Source organism: Xiphias gladius, chromosome 6 (genome assembly GCF_016859285.1).
Source record: "Xiphias gladius isolate SHS-SW01 ecotype Sanya breed wild chromosome 6, ASM1685928v1, whole genome shotgun sequence".
In the NCBI taxonomy this organism is placed as follows: domain Eukaryota; kingdom Metazoa; phylum Chordata; class Actinopteri; order Istiophoriformes; family Xiphiidae; genus Xiphias; species Xiphias gladius.
The window spans coordinates 20,469,632-20,487,150 of NC_053405.1; the positions used below are offsets into that span (position 1 = coordinate 20,469,632).

A 17,519-nucleotide genomic window follows, 5' to 3' on the forward strand; every position below is an offset into this window, starting at 1 on the left:
CTGCGCGCAGGGATCATACAGGGTTGTCCTTCAGTGCAGCTAAACAGATAACGCTCACTCCAGCTCATTCTTAGCGTACCTGGAGTAACTATACGCAAAAGCAAACTACACCGCTGTGGACCATGGCGGTAAGGATTTTGCCCGTAGTGAGGTTAGTGTTTTTAATTTCGCCCCTTAATTGTTGCTGCTGTAGCTAGGTGTTAGCTAGTCAATTAGCCAGTTAGCTAGCTAACGCCAAGTTAGCTGTGAGTCTGTCCAAGAGCTCTCCAGCTGTCGTCGTTAGACACTTTGCTTACTGCCCGGTTGGCTAAATAATTTACCAGTAGCATCACTGTATTCTGTGCATATCCATTAGATTTTGACGTGGGTCTAATTTTCTCGCTTTTTCTCGTTTGCTAACGTTAGCTGGTGGTTTATAAATAACTACTAACTGATAATTTCTAGCTTCAAAGGACACTCTCAAGGTGCACTGTAGTAATAGTAACATGTAGCCATGCTTTCTATCAGTTTGACGCATTTTTGACTGGATACATGGGTAGGTATTTCTGCCTAACAGCCTGACTCCCTCTGTTGTTTGTTTTCCAGACTGGCCACCAAGGTGACAATTGCAGGAGGAGCTCTGTACGTTGCCTGTGACTCTGGTCTGTTGGGAAGCAGTGAGCAGGGCTCAGCGGCCCTGGGGAAGGCCCAGGCTGCAATACCCCCCGCCATACAGGAATGGATGAAGTACTTTGGCCTGGAGGTAGAGATAACATGCACTGCTTAAACACCTTGCTCTGATCAAGGATGGACCTGGATCATGGCTAGTAGGCATCACAGTGCAACACAGGGAAGGAAAATATGTGAGACACATTTTGTATCCTACTTGCCTATAGTAGGTAATTTCCATATGGTAGGCAAATAGGCCACTTCCATAGACACCCCTGACAGTGATTTTAATGATTCATACAATCAATTCTCAAATTTAATTTGAGAGTCCTGCCACTTCATGGCCCATCCCTCATGGGATTATAAAACAGCTTCCAGCTATGCTGGTCACGATCAGCCCAGGTATTTAACAATAAAAAACAACATTATTATATAATCATCCACCCCTTACTGATAGATTTAGATTTTCTTCATGGCCTCCCATGGATTCACTAAATAAGTTGGCAAATTCAAGATCTCTTTTACAGACAACTATTATCCTTCATGTCAATAAACAAAAAAATCTCAATTTCCAGCACAAGGGACAGTAAAAACCCAAAACACCAGAATGATACTCATGTTCTATTTCTCTCGTATCATAAACTGTACAAAGTTGACTTTCTTCTTTCAAAATAGCATGCCAACACTTTTCAATGTAAAAAGGTACACCAGCTCTAATGTGAGCACAACTAGACATTTTTTTTTTCTATTAAATTACAGTCCTGGGACCCTGTATTTGGTGTATTTATACAATCTAATGCAATCCAATACAACAGCTTGACTACATAGTATTCTATAAAGCTTATGATGGCCACTTTTTTCGTGTGTGTGTGTGTGTGTGTGTGTGTGTGTGTCATCAACAACATTAACACTTACCTTATTACCTCCACCTACCAAGTAGGTTATGTTTTCACCCATGTCTGTTTGTTTGTTTATTTGTCAGCAGGATTACACAAAAAGAACTGAATCGATTTGCACCGAACTTGGTGGAGTAATAGGGCAGGCGCTAGGGAAGAGCCCATTATATTTTGGGGCTGATACGGATCATTTACTGTGAATTTGAATTTTTTTTTTCTCTTAAGTCTGTTGTATGTTGTGTGACATTGGCCCTGGCGGAGGTCTGCGCTGTCTGAGTTCCCTTCTAGTTTTTAAATGTGTTCAGTATGACTACAATTGCAAATATAGTTAAAATAATACCTTTCTGCCAGTGTCAGTCAAACTGAACATTATTATCTTTTGTAAAGGTAGAATTTATTGCTGTGGCAGTGATATTTTTTATAATGTCATAATTGTCAACCATTTGTTGTTTTCAGTAGTAGGCATGGCACACTATTTCACCACATGATGTTGAGTAGCATCTTGAGCAAAGAGTGATCAGCCAAAATTATGTCTTTCCTATTTTGCTCATTATCTCCTGTTAATTTACTTTGTAGTGCTTAATGTAAATGCAATATAATGTACACTGCACTGTGCTGTTTCAAACTAACAGATCCTCCCTCTCCTCAGGCTCAGCTTCCAACCATGCCTAAGATAGAATTCTCCCCGGTTGAGGCATGGAATTCTGGTAAGAACTGAATGAAAAGCTTGTTCTTTTTAAAGTGAGGCTACAAATGTAGTAATGTCATGAGTTTTGGTTTTTGAGCGTGTGCAGGTTTGAAACCCTAGTTGTGTACTTCACTTGTTAGAAACAGTGATATTGTTAGTGTTTCATTGGTGCAGTAATCAGTTTCAACATCGGCATTATTATTTTGAGATCAGTATTATTCTTTTGGTCAAGACCTTATATGTACAAACAGCAACTGAAGGTTGCTGCAGTAAAGGCAGCATCTCAAGGGAGGAATCTCAGCATTTGGTGACGTCCATGGGTTCCAGACCTCAGGCAGTCATTGACTACAAAGGATTTTCATCCAAGTATTAAAAATAATCCTGTAAATAATTAGAGTATGTTAGTTTGTCCACTTAGTATTCAGCATCTGAGAATTGAAGTAATTTGCATAAAAATGGCTGTAATTCCTAAACACTTTTATTAAGCCCCTTGAACTAAAGCTGAAGGTCTACGCTTCAGTCACGCTGTGATGGCTTTGTTTCAAATCCATTGTGGTGGAAGTACAGGGGCAAAATTATGAAAATTGTGTCACAGTCCAAATATTTACGGACCTGACTGTATTTTTGATGCCACAAACCTGAGACATTGATCTTTTTTCATCTATTTATTTTTTCTAATTGTATTGCAGGAGTGCGGTGGACGATTTCAACTCTTTCAGAGGCTCCAACAAAGGCAACTGAATACTCAAATCAGGGTTTGCAGTACCTGAAAGACCTCACCAAGTGAACAGGAACTCTCTGGGCAACCTGATATTTATCAATCTTTTTGACTTTTGCACTTGAGAAACGACATTACTTCTTCAAAAGTTGTAGCCCCTATAGGACAGAAGAAACACCCAACATGAAAGAAAACTGCTAGATGACATTCAGCTGCAAGGAGTGTAGTCTTCACAATTGTACTTTGGTTATCTAAATGATAGTGGCATTGGTTGGGAGTTGTACATAATGCGCAAAAGTAAAATGTGTTTTAAAAACATTGTTCTGTCATTTTGTGTATAACACAAATTTATGTGTACGGACTTATATTGCTGCCCCTTTTTTTTCAAAACCATCCAAATAATGTAATGAAGAGAGTGTCTGTTGTATATATGCAGTTTCACTATTTGTGACTAAGTAATACATCAATCTTAAAACACATCCAGTCTTTAGTTTGATTTATTGAGTCAAAATATATGCTGCATGTTGATCATGGCAGTGTGTTCAAAGACTATGTCCAAGTAAATGTGCAAAAATCTTTATTACTCATGACAGAATAATAATGACACAAACTGCCTGTTGATGGTGCTACAACTTTAGAACAGGAGGAGGTAATTGAAAGCATGAAAAAGAGCACACACAGTCATTTGTAATTCCACTCTACACAATACAGAAACACTCCACAGCACCAGTAGGGGCGATGTACAGTGTTAACTTATTTTTGAGATCGTTTTGTATTTTAATGTGGGTAAAACAAAGGGTCCTGATTCTGCCACACATTGTCACTTCTCCTCAGTCAAAATAAGGTTTGAAAATCTCCAGGCACTCTGTTCCAATGATGCATGCAGAGTTTTGAGGGCTAAAAATAACAGTAACAGTACACCTACTGATTGACTAGTTTACTGGGGGATATGCTGAATGACTTGGAGAAGGCTGAAAAGGGCAAGACCAATTCAGTAGCTAGTATATGGTGACAAAGTTAGGATGAAATCCATACTGCAAGCACACATGTCATGTTTGCAAGGCTAAGAGACAGTTATAACAGACTAGAACCAGAGTTAGTTACTGTGGACAACATGGTTTGTCAGTTGATTATACCTGTTAAATATTCAGTTTATAGTTTGTATATTAATGACCCTTTCACTAAAAGCTGGTGGTGTTTTGATGAGATATTCATATTGTGAGTAATCACAACAGACAACGTTACAAGGCTTTTTACACAAGTTGTACAGGTTAAATACTGTCATTTGAATGTATTGCAAATAGTTTTTTTTTTTTCTTTTCCTTTTTTCCTTTATCCGTGTGATATAAAGCATAATTCTGCCACATTTTCTCTAAAGGAAAAAAGCATTTTGGGGAAACTATATAGCATACCATAACCTAAACATGTAAACTTTGTACAATTAAAGTGCTCCCCACAATATCAACGGTGAGATTATACAACCAATGATGATGTGTTATATTTAAAGAACATTTTCATACTGCATTAAGAGCAAAACACAGCACTAATATAAACTGATGGTTGCAAAACTTTTCTCAAGCTGTCAGTGTTGCCACTTCCAAATGAACACCTAGTAGCAGCCTTCATACTCGAAGATTCATTAAGAGCATAGATAGTCAGAGATACAGTATGTACAGTATTGCAAAATGACAAGCCGGAAGGCACTTGATGATTTGTATGGGATCAAATTCAAATAGGAATTTAGCAGAATTACCAGTACAAAGAATCTGATGTTCCTTGTGCTGTTTAACTATTTAGAGCCTGTGCCTTTTAGCCCTAAACCTTCCTTTAGGGCTAAAAGAAGAAATGCCGAGCACGAAAATTCCGATTGAAAATTCATACAGCCATGGTTACTACAATACTAAATATGGCGAAAGTGCAGGACTATATTTCCACGAGAGTTATTCATCTGAATTGCACTTGAAAATATAAGGGCCTCATTAAGGTGATTTTACAATGCTGCTTGTATTCATCCTTTCCAGTACTAACACTGATTGATTCAATATAATTGTTAGATAAATACAGTACATGTATTTATCTGCCCATTACATTTATTAATGTCTTTCTTGAAGGCATCTATGCAGAAGAAAATGTGTATACCAAGCTTATTATGTATTAAGTTAATTCAAAGAAAAGTGTCTTTAAAATTATATTTTGAGCATCTTTTTTTTTTTTTTTAGTCACACTAGGATTTAATTAAGATCATTTCTTTAAGGAAAGATCAGTGAGTATCTCAGGGACAACAATGCAAACACAGTATCAACTGCACTTTGCAGCTGTTGGGCAGTGCAATGTTGGACTGTCCACATTAAAGTATAAAGTAGAGCAGCAACAATGAAACAAGTTGACTCCCTCTCCTCGAAATAGCAAAGCATAGCGGTGCTACAGTTCTGCTGTGCATACAAAAAAGGATTGCACCTCCTTCTGAACAATAAAGCATATTAACTATTCAACCCTGCCATGGCTTTGAATAACAGATTGTAACAATGACTGGAACAGAAGCAGATGGGGGGAGGATGGAGAGTGAGATAAAAGTGTCCACTATCTCTAGGTGGTTTTGACCAGGTCATAGACATGGATATGAAAGTCATCATCGTATTTGATATAGTAGACAGAGGGCTTGGCTGGGACCTGGTAGATGACCAGGCCAGTTCTCTTCACACCCTTGTCAGTAACGTACTCCACTTGTTTCCCCACCAGACTCTCCGTCTCTTCTCCTGGCTTCCTGTCCGCAGGCAACAGGTGCTTGTTTTCTGAGGAGAGGAAAGAAACATCACAACATCACAACATTAACATTACAATTACATCTGAGTTAGGTCCAACTCACCAAACACCATCTGCTCTACTTCAAGTATCTCAAAGTGGGTATAACAAGCATGGAAAGTATTAAAAACAAAAGTTCCATATTATTCTTTAAATGGTCCATTTCTGTTCTAAAATCATTACATTCCAAAAATTAGGAATTGTGCTCCCTCTTGTTCTCTAGTAGTATACAGCCTAATTAGGATTAATTAGTAAGGCTTTCTTTTCTCAAAGTTCCCCAATTACTTCTATGATTTTACAGACCTAAAAAATGAAGGAAAATACATTACCCAAACTACTCCAAAGTGTAAGAGTCTTTTTAATCACCACTTAGTTAAACTCATAGTTTGCAAAGTGAAAATTATCACAAAAACCAAACTTTAACAGACTGAAATAAAAAAATTCGAGTTCATAGAAGCCTCAGTATTTTGCTTAATGCCTCTGTATTTAGGATTTTTATTAATTAAGATTTCTCTCGATCTGGATTAGACTTGATTAGGAGTTACTGTGAATGTGTATGTGTGCCAAAAGATTTGAATATTCTCAAATTAGAAGCAATTTGTGCATGGCTAAACATAGCCATTACCTCTGGAACAGCTCCAGAAACAGTTGTTTGACAAAACCACTGATGAGAGTCTTGGCTCTCGTTATTTAACTGTGGCCGAAATATTTTCATAACTATAGATATCTAATCTTTCAAAGAAGACACTGCCTGATTGAACTCTAAGTACTAACTTTACTTTTGTGAAAACTTTCACTCTTGACAGACTGCAAAAAGTCCTTGTGTTAAAATAAATAATTTTGCCTATTTGCTACTGGGTGTAAAAGCCCTTGATGAAGATTGGTAATGAATACAGACTTCCATGATTATGACTCACATGGTATCCACTGCTAAAAAAAAAAAAAAGGGCAATCTTCCAAAGTGGAAAACTGATTTAGGTCACATGGTGGTCGATTTTGATCTTATCCATGAAGCCTTAGGACAAGATTATCATCAAAGACTTAATAAAGCTTTGTCAAGCATCATTCTGCCTTTGTCACACACAAATGACGAGTACCTGCTTCAGGCAGAATCCTGAGATCTCCGTCAGCATAGTCGTCCCACAGCTGGTACATATAAAGAACGGGGTCCTTTTCATAAGTGATATAATACCAGTTGGTCATGATTGGAGCCCTGGAGAGGACCATGCCTCTCCACTCGTTCTTCTCTCCATCCTCCTTTTCAAACAGATGCTCCACAGCTTTGCCCACCAGCTCCTCGGCCCCTGGAGGTGTCTTGATTTTGTTGTTTACTGTGGAGACACAAGCGCAAAGGATGTCAAATATACTTTCTAATGTATAAAATATATTGTCTTAGTTCACTTCAGAATCCGAAACATGAATTAAAGTAAAAGAGAAGCTCTTCCTAACTCACCAACTTTTTCTGACAGGACTTGGAGGTTGGACACTCTCTCATCCTTGAACAGCTCGATGCCATAGACGCAGTCAAAGCCGTCATACTTCACCATGAAGAGAGAAGGATTTACACTGAGCCTGTCCAGCACCGTTCCCTTCCATTTGCTCTGGTTCCCCTTCTCACGCCAATTATGTTGAATACGGACTCCCAGAATGCTGTTGGGGTCTGGGCTTACTGTGTCACTCAGTTCACCGCTGCTCCGCTTTCTGGTAAAACAGGATGAATATGCAGGTCTGTGTGTCTTTGGTTAAGGTTTAAAACAAAGTATGCATCTTACACATATACAGGAAGCGTTATGATGATCAGGCTATGTAACTTATTTCCAGTATTTGATCACATATAAATATTTGCATTAGAGAAATTTCTGGAAATTTAAGTTATACTGAGGCCACTTCAAATAACCTATGTTGCTTATGCAGTTCTATTTGCGGCACCATCAATGGTTTTTTAAATCAGAATGCAATATGATTTTTTTTTTGTCATTCCAGCCTTTGGTCCAACATAAGTTATTTGTTCCTTCCAGTGGCTCATAGCTGAGTGAACCACTTTTTCATGTAGCTCTTTGTGGCATTATAGTCTTACTGTTACATTATATTCTAAAACCGCCAACAATGGCATCGTATGATGGCATTCACAGTTGCTTTGTTTCTACATACCTGCCCCTTTTCTTGGACATGCCTCCAGAAATTCAAAGGCTACTGATTAAGAGAAAGACAGGGCAATGTTCAGTTATTACGTGAGTAGGTATGACAGCTGCCAAACTTCACATGAAAATGCACGTTACACCATATGGATGGCCTCTTCTTTCGTCAGAGCAGACCTGTGACAGGGGCTGCAGCCTGCTCACCAGAGAATGACAACTCCAGCAGCCAATGGATTAGCATGATGGAATAACTTCCTGGGTATTTACTTTAACTACACAGCCATGGAGGTCAGTGTTTGTAACACGCAGCTCAGTACTGTGAGATCGTGTAGTTCGTCATATGCTTAGGTTTGTGATTAAAAAAGTCACATAGAAAAATTTAAAAAAAAAAAAAAACAATCTGGCAACTTCAAGAGAATACGTCAGCCATTTCACTGTGTCTGACAAATTACAGTGTGTAGTTAGCCGGTTACGTTTCACTGCCAATAACTTACACGTTAGCAACATGCACATAAAATATGATGAGGCGAGGCCGATAAACTAGGCGGTAAATCAGGCCGGAATCCACCTGTCCTGGACTAAATCCAACACACCTACACCTCACTCGGTGGGTTATCAATAACACCCGTCTGTCCTAGCTCTACCTCAATGCAGATGTGACTGTAGGTAAGTGGAAGCGGCTAGCTACACCCGCTCGTCAGTGTCCCCTGTGGCAGCGAACAAACACCAGCGCCGACCGGGTGTTAACAGCCCCGTTCTCGCCTCCGAACGTATTTTTGTTACCTTTACGCAGATTTCATATCAGTATTGTTCAGCTCGTCTGGCAGAAAACGTTCCCACACACCGACCACGTCTATGTAAATCTCGCGAAACCTGTGGAAAATGGGAGATTGGGGGAAAAGACTCGAGTTCCCGGCGAGCCTTCGGTTACCATGACCGCAGAGAGGGACACGAACACAGGCGCAATGAATGGTGGGAATTGGTGTTTAATGACAGTGAACTGGACTTCCAAGGACCGGAGTTCCGCGGTTGTTGTAGACAGAGCTCCCTCCTGCATTCGAGTGTTTTCGGAAATAGCGATAATTACGGTGTAAGTGCACATGAGCGACATGACAATGTGCACAACACGAGAGACCACAACAGATGTTGTAAAGCCCGGAGATTTTTTGAACAAGATAGGCTTTAATGGTGTAAAGCAATATTATCGTCATTATCATTGTCGTCCGCTGTTATTATTATGCTTCTACGTTCTTCTTTCTTTTTTAGCGTGCAGATGCCAACGCCTATGACAACATTTAGGAGTAGTATTTAGTTTCCGTGTATTTCAGCGTCCTGGAATACCCCCTGCTTGGCCAGTGCCAGTGCAACACTAAACCTGTATCTATATGAACATTATCTTTAAGTTGCTCATTACATTATAAAGTTGCACAATACAGCTGCAGCCTACAAGTTAAAGGAATACAAATGCACATGATCTCCCCCAGCCAACTAAATACACTGCATCTTCTCAGGCTTGACCTATTAAATGAAGCAATTGCAGCGGGGCCCAAATTATCCCACAAGAATGAAGCTACCAACCTGCAACCAAATATGCAACCATGAACAAAACTTTGACCCATAAATGAAACTATTTTTTTCCTCAAAGGTGGCTACAGAATTCATGGTTTTATTCATCATGTTAAGATTGTGTACAATACATATTACATATTTTCAGAACAACAAAGAAATGTGTGAATTGGAATTTACCTGACATTTTTGTTTTAGGTTTGTTTCTACATTCAGCTCAGTATACTTTTGAAACTTTAGCATGAAAAGAATATTTTCCCAAACCCATTTCACAAGCATACTGTATATAAAAAAAACAAAAACGTCAACTGGAGACAAAAATAATAATTTATCCCCTCATCTCAACATCCACAGCACTGCGTTGTTAAACGGATATGAAACGAGATACCGCCACATGTTTGTATATTATTAGGAACCTTGTCTTGAAGAATACAACCCAGTCAGGCATATTGACACATCATCAATCAATCTAATTTGCCTACTTGTTGTTTAACACACTTGCAATCCAATCCCAGGCAGACGATACGCGTGTATAGACATCAGGGGCCCTGGGGTCTCCACATCGCCGGCCAGAGAAGGAGACGACACCTGCTACAGCTCCATGACACACCAAAGGACCACCTGAATCCCCCTTGAAAAGAAAAGATACAAGACCCTTAACAGCAGGTGTACATTGTTTAAAATGCCCTGTTTGATTTTTTTTTCTGTGCTCAGCATTGTTTGGTCAATGTCCAGCCAGTGCACTTTCTCACCGAGCAGAAACCTTGAAAGACCCTCGACCCAACGCCACAGACCATCGATCTGGTGATGGGAACCGTTCGCCATCTCCTACGACACGTCCGACCTGGCAAGATGGTAACGTTGACTTCCTGAAGCGTTTTTGCTATGGTGTTGTTATCCCCTATATCCCCCCAGCCAGCTGTGATGCACTGACTCCCTGTTCTCACCCTGCCCATTTTCAGAGAGATCAGCTGCACTGCTTCGGTCAGCCGGGCCCTGCCGTTGAGCTGAGACGAGGAGATTAATGGTAGAAAAGAAGAGTAAGTGTTATTTTATTAAATTCTGTGTAATCTTAACATTATCTTATTTTGTCTTTGTGCAAGCTGGACAGAATAATGAAGAGGGATTCTTCTACTTAAAACCTGATACAATATTGTAGGCAACAGTTCATACTTTCCACACCTTTAGTAGCATGATGTCATATGCATGTCCATCATAGTTGGGATGTGGAATGGATCTGACAGCGCTGAACTCCTGCTTTGTAGACTCATTACCTGACAGGGAATCAGCTCCAAGCACCACTGTGTATGGTCTAGAAATCACAATTGAATGAAGAATGGACATTACATATGATGTTAAGGCTGCTAATAGACTCTGAGATGCTGAGAGAAAATGGACTGACCATTTTCAAAACACAATACAAGTTTAACACAAATGAGCGTTTTCCATACATTTGAGTGCAGTTCAACAATCACCTTGCAGAGACTTGAAACATGTACAGTTTATTCACTGTAACTGCTTTCATTTTTTGTCGAAGTTACCAGCATCACTTTTTTTTTTGTCAAAGAGAGGATCCTGAAAGTACCGTCAAATTAGCTTCAATTTGACAAAAAGCAGAACAAATGTAATTTTTACTGTGATGGGTTACCTATATCTGTTTAATTTGAAGTCCCTGCAAGTTGATTTTTATACTGAACTGACATAAAATGAAACAAGTGGCTGCAAGGAAAACAGGAAATACTAGGTTAGGTTAATGTATACTTGTAGAAAAGGTCAGCATGTTTTCTAGGAGAATGTCAAATTCTGAGACACAATGTCATTATGATGTGGGGAAAAAATGTGTGTCAAGAGAGGTTTTGATCAGCTTTCAAACTATTTCAAAAATCAAAAAGGTATCTGTTATAGTTTTTGAAGTAGTTATGTTATTGCGGCCAGCAAAACAAGAGTTTTTGAATTCTTACATAGGTATCTGACAATGTGCTGCTGTGAGCACAAAGTCTTCTCTCACCAGTGCCCCCCCACAGTTAAGGCGACCTCGGACTTGCAACGAGGCCATGTAGGGGCGCGAGTGGGGGGCAGCATCTCTGCCTCCAACAATGTGAGAAGCATCAGCCCCTGAAACACAAAATACATCATTATTTACTTGTGTTAATCCAACTTCATTTAGGTTTGAGGCAAATGTAGCTTTTAAAAATCTCTACCATGTATAGAAACAAGAAATTACAACGAAAATAATGCTGGTTGTTTGGCTGCTTTGGGATCTTTATCATAAACAACAGTGTAGCTTACCATTTAGCACAAAGAACAGCAGGAGTATGAAGCTGGTTGCCATGGTCTCTGGTCAAATCTGTACTTTCCACTCTCGGTCTCATCATTTTTGAAGAGGAAAACATCTTCCTTATTGTGCGGTCATTATTGCTTCAGGGAATTTTTTTTTTTTTTTTTTTGGTGAAGTTGTTGGTGGGATTACAAAAGACATGGTTTTATTTTCAAAACAAGGTTTCATAACTGATGCGAGGGATGGTTGGATTTAACGGCTTTAGAGATACTTAGAAAAAGGCACATAATGCTCAGCGAGTTCAGGTTTGCCGTATGTATCCCCTAGCATCATGTCTAGTGATGAATTCGGAGTTGCACACTTGTTCAGGGAAGGTTAAGATTATAGATAAATGGGAGTTAAAGACCACATTGTCAGAAGAATAAATATATCCAAGTGATTAGCAAGTAGAATAGGAGACTAAATGTGGTATGTCTTTTGTTGTGGAAGTTTTTTTACACAGGACTCTGAACACAATTAAAAACACAAAACACTGATAGGGTTAAAGTGAAATATAATGTAAGTTACAATATGGGAGAAAAACAAGCCTTATCACAAAAAGTCAAAGGAGAGTCTCTCAATAGAAAGGGTCGTACAAACATCCTTTATAATCTTTCTTGAGACAAAGAACCTAGTTCCAATTGGTTGTCTTTACTTCTACCCAAACACATCATCCAATAAGATAGAAACATATATAATGATCACGCGGTGCCCATGTGGCCTTACATTGAACCTGACCCAGCATAGCTTGGCTTATTTCCATTTATGGTAAGGCGTCAGGCAGCTCCGTAGGTAGGCCCCCCTGAGCTCATAAAACATCTGTCCAAAACCCCTTAGAGAAACCTTGAAACTTCTATAGGAGCATCACCAAAAGTGAATAAATGATAAACCAACTTTTCTTTCACAGTTTGCATGTGTCTGTTTGTGCAGGATACTTTCAAAATTAGAGTTCTATTTCTCAGTGTTATTATTAAAATCTTGCAAAGTTCCAAGAGAGTTCAAGTATTTCACCTTCCTCCTTCTATCGGGTTACATCCTGTTTGTTTTCACAAAAGTGTTCTTAAGAAAGAATGTGGGTTTTGTGTCATGCAGCGTGCCGCAGCCTGCAACTGAATTTCTCAACTGCATGGGACTAAAAGTATAATTATTAAATTCAGCAGCAAAACTGTATCAAACCTTGCTCACTGTATTTGTTGCCACTTTTAGATGGACAGACCCAGGACACTCAGTAGGAGAGAACGGCCTTTTAGTAACACTCTGTTGAGTTTGTGTTGAGCTCTGCTAAACACTGGGAAAACCACTGCATTTTCTTCACTAACTTAAATATCATTTTAGATCCACTGAGGAAGAATGTTATCATAGGAAACAAAATAATACAGTATTTTGAATGAGGTTTTACGTTTGCATTTTTGTTAAAAAGCGAACATTGAAAGAGCTACTTAGACCCAAAAATATCTCCAAAAGAAAATAAACGTATGCTGAAGCCAAACCTTTTGTAAGATTATTAGAGTGGATAATTCTTTTGCTAGAGAATCTCTTTGATCCTGGGAAGGAATTTTGATACATGTGTACAGATACACCTGGGTAGTTACAGTTATACTTCCTGCTGAAAGACACACCAGCTATACATTATATGATTGGTCGGAAATGTCTCAATAACCATTGGATAGTTTGCAATGAAATTTCTTGAATTTGGTGATCCTCTTACTTTTCCTCTAGCGAGGGTGACATTTGTGGTTTTAGGAAAATGTCTCAACAACTGTTAGACAGATTGCCATGTAGTCTTGCCCAACGAAAATTGTTGTAACTTTGGTATCCCTTCACTTTTCATGTCGCACCGTTATCAGGTCAAAATGTCAGTTTGTTTGATTCTTCATGGGGTTATACCTGCAAAACTAATGACGTTCCGAGCAGCCTGGGCTGTACTTTTAGTTTAGTGCCCATTAGGAAATGTTAGCATACTAACATGCTAAACTAAGACAGGGAACATAGTAAAAATGATACCTGCTAAACATCAGTATGTTTGCATTGTCACTGTGAACATGTTAGCATGCTGATGCTAGCATTTAGCTCAAAGCATCGCTGTGCCTGAGTATAGTCTCACAGCATGGCTGTACACACTTAGTCCTGTCTCTGTTTTCTTCAGTTAGGAGTTTAGATAAGATGTTTGTATTTTGGTTCTTTTTTGGTTTAATTAGGTATAAGGTTGGATTTATTTAGACCAGTTTTGTTAATTGATTTATTAATTATTTTTGCAGATTCATATTCTACAATACAGTATAACTGTAATATGAAATGCTTATTATCATTTAGCTTGTACACATCTATAACTGTAGTAAAAAGAACCATTGGTCCTTCGCAGACTGTAATCTTTGTCAACTATGACTTAATTTCCGTATTTCTCTTTTTTTTTTTTTCTCTAACCGTTTTCGGATACTTCTTAGCCCTATTTAGTCAACGTTATTTGGATGAATTCATTAGGCAAATAACACAGATGCAACATGAATGGGTCTTGATCGGCAATCTACTTGACACATCCCAATCAAACATTTCTTTGAATTGCTTGACAAAACTAGATGAACTTCAGAAACCACAGTTTCCAACCTCTAGTTTGAGTGTAAGGGTTCATACAGACCCCGATTTCAACATATCTTAAAGTGAAGTATCGTGACAGTTAATCTTATGTGCTGGGGATTCCATACGACATACACACACAGGGGCTCGAGTGGCTGGAGCTGCTGACCTTGCGACAACATTAAAACCAGTTACCGGTTATAGAGAATCGTAATCAAAAATGTCAGTTGCCTCACTTTGATTTATTCATGTTATTTCGCTTGTCATAGCTCTGTATGAAATCAATAATAAGTTCGCAACACATTCACAGCAGGAGACTTGTGCGATCTGAACGGCTGCCTGTGAGCTGCTTCACTAATTGTACAAGAGAGAAAAGGGAAATATCGGCTGTGTTGATGGCCCAGCTGATGTCTATGATGTGTAATGGTTACTCATTGCATTGGTGGATGTAGCCTGTGTGTTACAGCAGTTGATAAATCCCACTTCTGATCCTGCTTTTTCTCGGTGGGAGTGAAAAACGTGATAATTTAGACTTTAACTTTATTAAGTTGTTGTGCCTCACCTACCTGACAGTCGCTTTAGAGATTGAACAACTGCCAACCGGCATAATAAGGCACAGACAAGCTTGTAGGTAATGTGCATTGTTGTTACTACCAGGTAAGTGGGACTATTTTTCCAGTCAGCCAGGTAGGTTAACTACATTGGGAGTGGCACAATAGGAGGCCAACCAGCTAGCGAGGAACAGGACTAGCCAGCCTGGGCACCAATCTGGCTCTGACTCTGGTTCACTGCCATACAAGTGGATAGTCAAGTTCAGTAGTATTCATATTGCCCTCACCTGTGACAAGGAAGGGAAGGGAACATAGCACAGTACAGGTACCACATAAAGATGTATAATAATAATGAGACTAATATTAAAACTTTGAGCCTAAACCGGTTATGTAGACACAGCCAAAACTGTGATGTGACTGAACATGAATAGAAAAGATGTTCAGTAGATTCAGGCTCTTGAAGACAGAAATGACAGACTCAAAAGCAAAATCTACTGTTAATTTTTTATGCAGCTGGATTGTATCTATTGACGATTTTAAACTGACATTCTATAGCCTTGGAAGAAATTGGCCATTTTAAATAGTATTTATCCCTAATTGTTGTCATGTATTCGGATTTTTGTGTCTCTTATATAATCATGAAAAACATGCATTTTAAAAGTTTCCCCATCATTTTTCAATCATACTTTTTATCACTCGTGAGCAGCTGACCAGTTTGTAAATTTGGAAGAACAATATGTTTATTTGAATGAGTGAGAGTGTTTTATATCAAGTGCACCAGTGGTATTGCCTCACATATTCAGCTGGATTCTCTGTATGAGCATTTTATATCAAGCTTTTCATTAAAGGTGTTAAAGTGCAAGAAGCAGCCATGGCCATCCGTCCGATCTGTAACAAAAATCCTTTTTTTTTTTTTTTGTCATACAAATTTTGATTGAGTAATGTTTTTCCTAATTATTGTAATATTTCTGCTGTTCCACAAGGTGGAGTCCTGTGAAAGGTAAAGTTATGACACAACCAACACTCTCAGCTCATCACCAATTCAATCAGCTGTTCTAGTGAAACCCCATCCAGCTACACAGCACTTTTCTTTGTCCTTCATGTGCATTTCAGAACTGGGAAGTTGAATCGGTTGTATTCTCTTGTCAAGTCAAGCTTTTCTAGATGGCTCGAGACACAAAAAATCAAAAGGCAAAAATTAAAAACTGGCAAAGTCTAATGTCATAAAATAGTTCTTTTCATTCACCAGACTTCAAGTTGGCAAACAATTGCAGTAATATTGATATTGGTATATTTCGTTTTTGCATAATTTTGATTTTTTCATAGAACCATGATGTAGAGTGTATTGTGGGACATTTGTTATTCTGTATTGTTAGGTTGCAGTGTCACAAAAACAAATGGTTTCACCTAAGAATATGTACAGTACTTAATTTAAGGAGCATGATGTAATTTTTCCAGTTCCTACAGAGACATAAGATTTGGGTTTGTAACTCCACTCAGTATATCTCATTTTTTCATGATCAGTCGGTGCCGAGAACAGCACTTGTTGGTTTCCCGAATTTATGCAGACCATGCATTATGTTGGCAGGACACTCAACCTGTCCTCCTGGTGGTGTCAAATAGTTCATTACCATCTGTTTTATTTTGATGTCTATGGCCACATCCTATGTGCAATGTAAATTTCCAGCTTATGATATCCTGGTCAATTACAGTATTAAGGATATGATGAGTTTAACACAGTCTGTCACACTGATCTATTATTTGTCTTTCAATTAATCCAACATTTTAATTTTAAATTTTGTATAAATTACACTTCCCATCTGTTCACTCTTTGTGGATCATATTTAACCACATCAGGTGAAGTTAAGTTGGATCACAATTGCAGCTGCAGAAAATCAAAATGGTGGTACCGTTCACTGATTGATCCTAGAGGCAAATTGGGAAACATAGATGGACATGTACACCAAATACGATGAATTTGGGTAATATCACTGACAGTGGTGAGTGCAATAGCTGTGTTGAGTAATGAACATTTTCTTTCACATTAAGGGCTGCTGCTCATCGAGCAGTAATGTCGATTTTGTCCTCCCTGAACTGGTTGGAATTAAGTCCATTTTGTTTCCTACCTACTGCTAAAGTACTGGTGTAATGGCAGTGGAAAAGTTTGATGCAATAAATACAGGATGCGCCCTTTGGTTCTCTTACTGTCTCTATGACCTTGAGTTAATCTGATTTTTATCATATTATAACAATCCTCCTCAGATGTGGCCAGGCTCACCCTCTAGATTCTTTCTAATGTAGTTAGTTTAGTGAATTTTGGATGCGTGAACTCTACTATATACATATATTCTGTGATTTATTTATTTTACTTTTATGTTGTATGCTTTATAAAAGAAATGTTCATGTATTAATTGCTTGCAGATCAGTATGTTAAAGACTTTTGCATAAATCTTTTTTCCTTTCTCCTTTTTATTTGTGGGCCTTTTTTGTGGCTACAACTGAAGAACACAGATGCAAAACAAAGATTCTTTGGTGTAAAACTACTTGAGACAGCACACTGAAACATGTCTTTGTGTACCAGTGTACATTCACATACTGTATATTTAGATAGTGAACTTCTG

The 17,519-nt window shown here is 38.6% G+C and overlaps 3 protein-coding genes and 1 long non-coding RNA gene across 8 annotated transcripts; 2 read left to right on the plus strand and 2 right to left on the minus strand.

Moving 5' to 3' along the window:
• Position 1: 1 nt before the first annotated feature.
• On the plus strand, positions 2 to 3,268 carry micos13 (mitochondrial contact site and cristae organizing system subunit 13). The gene is made up of 4 exons (XM_040127954.1): positions 2 to 151; positions 586 to 742; positions 2,194 to 2,251; positions 2,922 to 3,268. Exons 1-4 carry the CDS (start codon positions 123 to 125, stop codon positions 3,017 to 3,019), a joined length of 342 nt encoding a protein of 113 aa, XP_039983888.1. The 5' UTR covers positions 2 to 122; the 3' UTR covers positions 3,020 to 3,268.
• Positions 3,269 to 3,510: 242 nt separating this feature from the next.
• LOC120790445 (spindlin-1-like) lies at positions 3,511 to 8,837 on the minus strand. Of its 5 annotated transcripts, none has more exons than XM_040127949.1 (5): positions 8,674 to 8,837; positions 7,904 to 7,942; positions 7,206 to 7,453; positions 6,850 to 7,083; positions 3,511 to 5,742 (listed from the first exon to the last, which is right to left on the minus strand). In XM_040127949.1, the coding sequence occupies exons 2-5, from the start codon at positions 7,921 to 7,923 to the stop codon at positions 5,537 to 5,539; spliced, it is 708 nt and encodes a 235-aa protein (XP_039983883.1). In that variant the 5' UTR covers positions 7,924 to 7,942; positions 8,674 to 8,837; the 3' UTR covers positions 3,511 to 5,536. The 5 variants fall into 5 exon arrangements, with proteins under 5 accessions (XP_039983883.1, XP_039983882.1, XP_039983885.1 ...); XM_040127948.1 differs by having other exon boundaries at positions 7,904 to 7,945; positions 8,674 to 8,836; XM_040127951.1 differs by lacking the exon at positions 8,674 to 8,837 and adding an exon at positions 8,535 to 8,665 and having other exon boundaries at positions 7,904 to 7,945.
• Positions 8,838 to 9,555: 718 nt separating this feature from the next.
• On the minus strand, positions 9,556 to 11,820 carry LOC120790444 (mast cell protease 1A-like). Its single transcript, XM_040127947.1, has 5 exons — positions 11,746 to 11,820; positions 11,418 to 11,571; positions 10,639 to 10,768; positions 10,209 to 10,463; positions 9,556 to 10,087 (listed from the first exon to the last, which is right to left on the minus strand). The coding sequence occupies exons 1-5, from the start codon at positions 11,786 to 11,788 to the stop codon at positions 9,935 to 9,937; spliced, it is 735 nt and encodes a 244-aa protein (XP_039983881.1). The 5' UTR covers positions 11,789 to 11,820; the 3' UTR covers positions 9,556 to 9,934.
• On the plus strand, positions 10,133 to 16,158 carry LOC120790447. Its single transcript, XR_005707546.1, has 3 exons — positions 10,133 to 10,311; positions 10,419 to 10,496; positions 15,882 to 16,158. It is a non-coding gene; the product is annotated as an uncharacterized LOC120790447 (long non-coding RNA).
• The last annotated feature ends 1,361 nt before the right edge of the window (positions 16,159 to 17,519 follow it).